This window comes from Cimex lectularius, unplaced genomic scaffold (assembly GCF_000648675.2).
Source record: "Cimex lectularius strain Harlan isolate CLEC.00 unplaced genomic scaffold, Clec_2.1 scaffold6, whole genome shotgun sequence".
NCBI classification, from domain to species: domain Eukaryota; kingdom Metazoa; phylum Arthropoda; class Insecta; order Hemiptera; family Cimicidae; genus Cimex; species Cimex lectularius.
The window spans coordinates 2,499,224-2,507,978 of record NW_019392677.1 but is presented as its reverse complement, the minus strand read 5'-3'; the positions used below and the strand labels follow the sequence as shown (position 1 = coordinate 2,507,978).

At 35.4% G+C, this 8,755-nt stretch overlaps 1 protein-coding gene across 1 annotated transcript; it reads right to left on the bottom strand.

Moving 5' to 3' along the window:
- Positions 1-694: 694 nt before the first annotated feature.
- Positions 695-7,734, bottom strand: LOC106673763. Its single transcript, XM_014405992.2, has 3 exons — positions 7,417-7,734; positions 5,398-5,548; positions 695-2,230 (listed from the first exon to the last, which is right to left on the bottom strand). The coding sequence occupies exons 1-3, from the start codon at positions 7,703-7,705 to the stop codon at positions 1,771-1,773; spliced, it is 900 nt and encodes a 299-aa protein (XP_014261478.1). The 5' UTR covers positions 7,706-7,734; the 3' UTR covers positions 695-1,770.
- Positions 7,735-8,755: the final 1,021 nt, after the last annotated feature.

Genomic DNA, 8,755 nt, shown 5'->3' with positions numbered 1-8,755 from the left:
GTAGAACACAAATACACACTTTCATAAAAAGTCGTCTTTGTTTTTATATACAAGTATCGTATTTTTGTTTATTTTATAATTAATTATTTTAACACTGAATTTTATATTTTTATTTGTCATATATGTATACAGCGTGTCTTTTTTAGATATCCCGGGTGAATTTTTCTTGACCCAATGAAGTTATCAAAACAACAGAAAATCAGTGTTTAATATTTTTTTAATCTTGTTTCAAAAGTGTACCTCTTTTTGGAGAAAAATTATCAGGGTACCTCAGGACCAGTTCAACTTCAAAATTTCAAATACGATCCCATACATCCTCACATCATTTTAAAGGATTTTTTACTTTGCAAACAAGGGTGCATTCGGATTTTAAATTGGTCAAGAAATAACAGAGTTACGGCCAAAAGAACCCGGCAGCGTAATTTCGACGAAAAGTTGAATTGGTGACCGAGTGGATCGAAGTCACGATAGCTCAAGTGGTTAGAGGAGCGGCGTATTGAGCCGAAGGTCGTGGGTTCGAATCCCGCTTGTGAAACTGGCTTTTTTAATCTCAACCAATACCTTACTTAAAAAGAATAATTAATTGAGACAAGTAATTCGGTTAATCAGACCACTAAACATATTGGATTTTATTGTATGTTCTCGAAAATCCGAATTCCTCTCTCTGAAATGTTGGAAGGGTTTCAAGTTTAAAAAAAAATAAAATAAAATTAGAGATGTACTCTGGTCTTACAATTTTAAGCCGTATCGCTCTCATCTCGTCCAGGGATTTCAGGACGAGGAGCTGATATTTTACTGTACGTTCGCGAAACTCCAAATTCCTCTCTCCCAAATGTTGGAAAGGTTTTAGATTTTTTAAAAATAAAGTTAGAGGTGTACTCCGGACTTACAATTTTAAGCCGTATCGATTTCATATGGTCCAAGACATTGGGACTCTGATTACGACAGGCGTCTGACGTTCTTTGCACAAGTTTTGATTTGAGAGGCTGAAGAAAACGTTCTTCCATACATCCTATGAACTGATGAATCCGAGTTCGCTTTTAATGGCATTCTAAACCGTTAGAATTTTTGAACGTGGGCAGAGGAAAATCCGAGAATTTTGTATTCTTACTATCATCAGGTGGTTCTCAGTACCAAAGTTTTGTGTGGACTTCTCGAAAATAAATCAATTGTCCTTATTTCTAGGAAAATAATTTAAATGGTACAGTCCCTCAATTTTTGTGAGGGAGGTTTTACCAACACTGATGATGTCTTTCTGCATCCACGACAAAGAATGATTCTCCAGCTTAATGGATAAATAAACGATTAAAAATGAACATAATGTATTAGTTAACTTGTTGATGACGCGTAACGCCAGAAGAAAGATCATTTAAAACAATGGCCTATTGTGTAAATTATAACCTTAAGAGTTTCATTTTTGCTAGTCACGTAAGTTACTTTTATTAATTGGGAACATGTTGTTTTTGAATATTTGATGGTTTTGTTTTGTATTCTGTAAGTAAAAACGGCAGATGAAGGGGAGCGGGAAGCATCCGAAATAGATACTTGTTGAAAAAAATAAAAAGTACTTTTTATGAGTGTGTTTTTGGATGTCTACATTTATAGAAGAGATTGGAACAAGATAAAATGTAATTAGAGAAAATACTCACAGATTGAACCTTATAATTCCAGATAATCATCATGGACCATTAATAGTTTCCATGTTTAAAAATTGCCTCATCAAATAACATTGAAAAAAGACAGCTGAAATGAAATCAGTGATGAGCAAGTCTAAGAATCGTCCAGACGCGTGGGACTGTGTCCTTCTTTGCTCGAAGCCTCCGATGGCGCGTATCGATCGTTTTTTACGTGGGCCCGGTATTCGAGGCTGGTTATGATGCGACAAACGCGCTCCTTTGCCTCCGCAGCAAGGGTGGGCGGAAATGTCATCACCGTCTGTGCCATGCTGGCGAAAAACAGAGAAATCGGGTCCCGGTCGATGTACGGCGGCTCGTAGTAGTCGTAACTAGGCGAGGATCGTAGCTGCCCGTTAATCCTCCTCCTCTTCGGCTTGACAATCTTAATTTCAGGTTCAATCGGGTTGTGTCTGAATTCGTCTCCTTCTCCAGACAACATGTCCGGGCACTCCTCCAGGCAAATATCTTCCTCGAAATCCCTCTCTGCTTCTTCTTTCGCGTCTTCCTGGTAGCTATCTCCTTCTTGTGATTCTCCTTCAAATTTGGAAATGGATCTAAAACATGAAAACAGAACTCGGTTTCATTCTCTAATTCTTTTAGAAAAGCAATCGTATTTTTTTTACAACTATTTCAAATAATGACATCCGTTAATGTAATGACTATTTAGAGATCGTGAGATGCGGTCTGGTGTGATGTAGATTTAAAAAAAATTTCTTTATCGTGCCAACGTTTCGATCCTTATTGAGATCATCTTCAGGGCATTTTTTTGCCGGCATTTCAACAAAAAGGTTCTCTGATTGATTGTATATGCCAGTTTTTGCATTGATAGCGATGTCCTTCAAAATCCTCTTTGCTTGTTGTCCATGTGTAATCCAGTTTTCTTCTTCGTTCTTCTCGTGTAGAAATGTGTAGTACTTACTGACCTTTAATTAATGACTGTTTGGAGATCGTAAGGTGCGGTGTGGTGTGATGAAGGTTTAGTGTCATTTCTACATGAAAATAACGAGGAACAACATGGGATTCTATGAACAGATATCAATTACACATTATTACGACACTAAGTATGTTATTGATATAAACAAACAAAATTAAAACTTAATTGTTGAGAATCTTTCCCCGTCCAAAGAACAGTGGCAAAAGAACGAAAAATTAAGGCTTTTGATTACAATTATAAAAAAAGCACTAATTAAAAAAAAAAAAAAACTACAACAAAAGGAACCGAGGCTCTGCCATGCTTTAGCACATTTTTTAACAATAAATTAAATAACCGAACACATCCATTAATAAAACAACAAAAATCCTCATTGACGTTAAAAAAAATGATGAGAAGTCGACAAAACTGAAGATTAAGAAAGTGATGAATCCAAGTTGTTAGCTTAAGTCCTCATATCTCTTTCGACCAAAAAAACTTTCGATTTCAGAAAAAATCCCCTAGAGACAGAGTGTAGTTGTACCAATCCCCGACGTGTTCGACGCTTCAACCAATCAGCAAAATATATCCATTGTTGATGCCCTGGCATTATTCCTTGGACAATAAGCAAAGAGTATTCTGAGGGACATCGCTATCAATGGAATGGATCTAGCATCTGCAATCAATCAGAGAACCTTTTTATTGAAATGCAGGCAAAACATGGCCCTGAAGATGATCTTAATAAGGATCGAAACGTTGGCACGATAAAGAAAATATTTTTCTAAACCTACGTCACATCAGACCCCATCTCATGATCTTTAAATAGTCATTAATTAGCGGTTACTAAACATTACGCATGTAAATATAATTACTGAATACTGATTGATTACAGATTAATAGATAAACCTGTATTAAGCAATAAATAAATTTCATTAGATGTTTGCGATTCCGGCTGTGCCTGGTCGGTCGGCACGATCAAAACAGAGTAAAACACTTAAAATGCAAATTAGTTCACGCAATAAAACGTGGTCGGTGTAGATTTATTACTTCGTTTTTGCCGTTTTTTGGTAATTTATCTATCTCGTAAACCTGCAATGGATTTATTTTTTCAACAAAGTGGTTGATGCCAAATGTTCTAACTTCGTTTCAACTGTGTATAAAAGATTTGATATCACGATTTGATGTATATATATGTCCATACAAATATGGACAAATACATATTGAAGACATGCATACCGACCACTCAAAGATTGGTTTTATCTATTAATTATCAGTAGTAGGGTCAGAACATAAAAACAAAATTCCAAATTTGCCAAGTTTTCGACCCGGCCTTCTAGGTCATCACTAGGTCTTATATTTTTCAAAAAAATTATCCACATTTAACAGTTGTTAAGTTATTATAAATATAAATATTATATAAGACAAGTTATTGTAAATAAATTAAGGTTTTTAGTTGAGATAAAAAAGTCAGTGTCACGAGCGAGATTCGAACCCACGATCATCGGCTAGATACGCCGTTGCTCTACCACCTGAGCTATCGTGACCTCGATCCACTCGGACACCACCTTCCCATCTCAACCCCACCTTTTGAATTTTCCTTCCTTTTTGCCATTTTTCAAGTGTCCGAGTGGATCGAAGTCACCTTAATGAATTGAAAGATATTAATTGATCAAGCGGACACGAAACCTAGTGACTTAAATTGTAAACTTGTTTTTTGGGTTCAGGCCCATTGAGATCCGAACCCGAGATCCCTTCATTGAAGTATCTTAAGCCTTAACTGATGTGCCACCCCATTTAATAAACCGTGTCGTTGAACGAGGGTCCGCTTTATATCGCTTTGTTTTTATCAGACACTTTGGTTAGCGATTTTTTTCTCGCACGTATGATTTGTTTGTGGATTGTTTGGAAATTGTGTCGGAAGAAAGTTGTTAGTAATCAATGCCATAAAAGAAAGTGCAAACAAGTGCTTAACAACTTATTAAACGTATTATTGTTTTCTTGTTTATAAGGAACAACCCAAATTACATAATTTAGTAGAATTGTTAAAGGATTTTCAGTATCCATAAAATAATATTGCCTATATTCTTTATTTAATGTAATATTTTATATTGCGTTTTATTATTTTTATTTTACGTTTTGCTACTAGTGTTTGTTTATCAATGCCAGCTATCATTAGCAAGACGTTTTCTATCTAGATTCAATTTAACAATCGCACCCTTATCAAACTCCCTTACGACTTAAAAAATAAATAATATGTTAATGATATTGTCGCTAGTTAAGATTTTATTGCCACTTAATACAAAGAAGGATGGAGTAGCTTTTAAATAAAAACACTTTTTTTTATTAGGCATAACTCGCAAATCACAAGACTTCGTAAATGGGCAACTAAATAAAGCGTGCTTCGGTTGGGTTTATTTCTTGTCCCACAGCAATAAAAATGTCAAGCCAAACAAAAACCTTGTTCAAAGATCCTTTCCTCGATTGGAGTTTACGCACTTTTATCTGAACGTCTATTCCAATTGTACAAACAACAGTGTTACATGCTTTAAGTTAAATATAACTTTTAAGTATAGCTTTTCGCCTTCAGCATAAATAAAACTTGATAATATATTCACTAATTTTCGTGGTCCGTTTGACCAATTGATAATGTATTTTAAAAATGAATGTGTTTTCATGACTAAATTGACCTCTGGTTGTAAGGTCCAACTAACAGGACAGACAAAATTGGAAGTCCGGCATTGTTGACAGCGCTGGCAGACTTTGTTACGGTCTGAACAAAGGAATAGTTCTTAGAATCGATTTGTCACTTACTGTTTTATATGGCCCGCCCTGTCGAGAAAGCTAAGCTGGTCCATGTACTCCCATTTTATCGCTCTAGCAGATCCGGGGTTTTTCAGTACTTCCTTTTTCTTCCTGTTGTAAAGATCTCTGATTGACCGCCATCTCACTTTGCATTCCTCAACTGAAATACAATTAGGAACGTTAAACAAAATTGGACGGAGCCTGCGACGAGATCTACCATATACCAATGAATACTGCTTAAAAATAAAATTTCGCAAAGATCACGTCAAGTTAAAAAATCTGGTATTTAAGACCCTTAGAAAAAAAAAACTCTTAGATAACACAGTTTTGAAAAAGAAAGTTATTTTCTGAAGCATTATTTTCATCTTTTTGAAAACTTTGGTTAAAAAAACTTCCAACGAAGCGACTAAAACGACACCTGAAGGTGTGAAACACCCGTCACAGAGAGCATGTAGTCATGTCAAAAGGCTTTTACAATGACAGTGTGATTCTGCACGAATAATCAGAATCTCGATATGATCTGGATGAAAACGCTATTTCAGTTGTTACTGCTATACTTTCGACCTTTGTTAAAATCATTATTAAAGTCCAAAAATGCTAAAGCTATGTACAAATTGACTTAATTCGGTGTCAATAGATAGATTTAAAATTTCTTCGAAGACCGATGCAATCCAACTCCGTCAAGGACGGTAAGGCTATAATGACATATTGCTTGGTTTTCATCCAGACACGAGATCCAGATTGTTCGTGAATAAAAAAGTGGTCATCACACTTTAAAGTCATAAGTCACCACTCAACAAGTGATCCAGATCGGTCCGTTTGTGATTACATCTGATGACGCAATGGGCAGAAGGATAGATTCGTAGTGACGTTCTCTACCAGGACATGTTTTTCTTAAGAACATTCATTATATCATTCACCGACTAGTGCAATCTGTGGCGGATCAGGTTAAACGAACAAAAAGGCCAACAAGTTACGTTTATGCACAAACGTCAAACCTGCCCACCAGTGCACAGTAACAACTAGATAGTACACCATCGAACCAAGTCCGCAACCTTGAGCTTTACTTAGTAGGCCTTCATGGAACCCACATCCACAAGTAGAACGGCAAGAACTTAACAATAGATATAGACTACTCAGAACATATTGGAACCAAAATCAACCCTATGTATACATAACAAACTAACCGCAAATAAAAGACTCATAGACCTATTTGGACCCACGTTGTCGAACTGTGGGCCAAATCATCCGCAACAAATTCAATATTTTCAATCTAAAGTTCTCCGCCGTATCCTCAATGCTTCTTTCTATGCCATCAATCAACGATCCATCTTAAAAGATCTTAAAATCTCTTTCGTGAACGATCTTATGGGAACACCTTCTTCAATTTCCACTTTAAACTATACCTTCACCCTAACCCACTAGCCCAAACCGTTTCCTCAAAGTGCCTTACTATCTTCCACGCCGTTTTAAAATGGCGATGGCTTCATGGCTTATTTTAACCCACACAATTAAATGAAAAAGAGTTCCAACATTGGTTCAGCACACCAAGTCACTAACAGGTCGCCGTGGCCATTTTCATAAGTCGCTGAGGATGGGACACGACATATGAAAAATGGCAAAAAGAGTTAAAATGCGAAAGGTTGTAGGTTGAGATGGGGAGTTGGAGTCTGAGTAAATACAAGTCACGTTAGTTCAATTTGTTAGAGCACCGAATTCAGCCAAAGGTCGTGGGTTCGAAACACACTCGTGACAATGACTTTTTCATCTCAAAAAAGAACTTAGGTAAAAAAGAATAATAATTAAAAAAAGTACATTCATAAGATAAGAATGTTCAATGTTGATTTCCAGCACGTGTCATGTACCATAAATGATCGTAATTATCAGTTTATTTTGCATTGCATAATATGTGTAGATTGTTTCTTATAAACAGAATCAAAATATGTGCGTATTCCATGTCTAAATAACTCAACTCACGATAAGAACGTTTATAAAATGTAATAAGGTAAATAAAACTAAGACAAGTACCGGTTTTCATAATGGATAGAGATATCTCCTTCCAGACATTATCTTTGACCGAAAGGTCTTTGTAGTACTGGTGGCTGGGGTCGTAGATGAGCGGCTGTGCAGACACGAGCTGGATGAGGTAGTCGTCCTGAAGCCGGGTGAAGCGGCAGAAGTTCTTTTTCGCCGACATCCGGGCTTGGACTGAGAAAAGGGCGGAGGCAGGTGCGGAGCCCGAGCGCGGCCCGTGCGCATCCGGAGGACGCCTCGCCTCCGACGATTGACCGCCCAGCCGGCTCCGCAATGCGCACATTCGCCAGCCCGCTCCTCGCTCCCCCCTAAATCTCGCGTCAATTACAATCCTTTAAATCTGTTCTTTTTTTTAACGACAGGACAGGGTAAAAGAAATACTTTGTAGTGTAACGAAGGCGGAAAAAAGGGTCACGGGGTATAATAGTTAACGATCAATATTCATTCAACACACAACAGTTGAGTATATCAAATTTGCAATTATTTCTGATCTGAATTTTATTTGAACATTTATTTCCCATATTTTGTTATATATTCTAATTGCATTTTTTCAAATTTCAATTCACAGTCTTAATCAATAATGTTTGTTCAGTATTCATTCCATACAACAGTTGCATATATTAAATTTTTAATTATTTCTGACATGAATCAAGTACGTCAGTTTTATTTGATCATTTATTTCCCATATTTTGTTATACATTCTAGTTACATTTTTTTTCAATTTTCAACTCATAATAGTAGTTACTAATGTTTATTGAATATTCATTCAACACACTACAGTTGAATATATCAAATTTTCAATTATTTCTGATTTGAATTTTATTTGATCATTTATTTCTGATATTTTGTTTTATATTCTAATTATATATTTTTTTTTTCAATTTTCAACTCAGGGTCCTAGTCAGTAATGTTTATTCAATATTAATTCAACACACAACAGTTCAATATATCAAATTTTCAATTGTTTCTGAAATGAATCAAATACGTCAGTTTTATTAGATCATTTATTTCCTATATTTTGTTATATATTTTAATTACATTTTTTCCAATTTTCAACTCATGCCACTAATGTTTATTCAATATTTTTCATTATTTTTTTCTTGTATTGTTTTCAATTCAATTAAGTGTTATTATTACATATTACTAATTCAATAAAGTATAATTGATCATATCAAAATATGAATCATTATTGACTAAAATGTCAATATGACCCTTTTAACTGCAAATCGTGACCGAATATTTATTGGAATATTTTTATTTTATTTTTATTTTTATTTTTTGCCAGGAAAGACTTATTACGAAAGTCATATTTTATTACATTAGGTGTTAATTA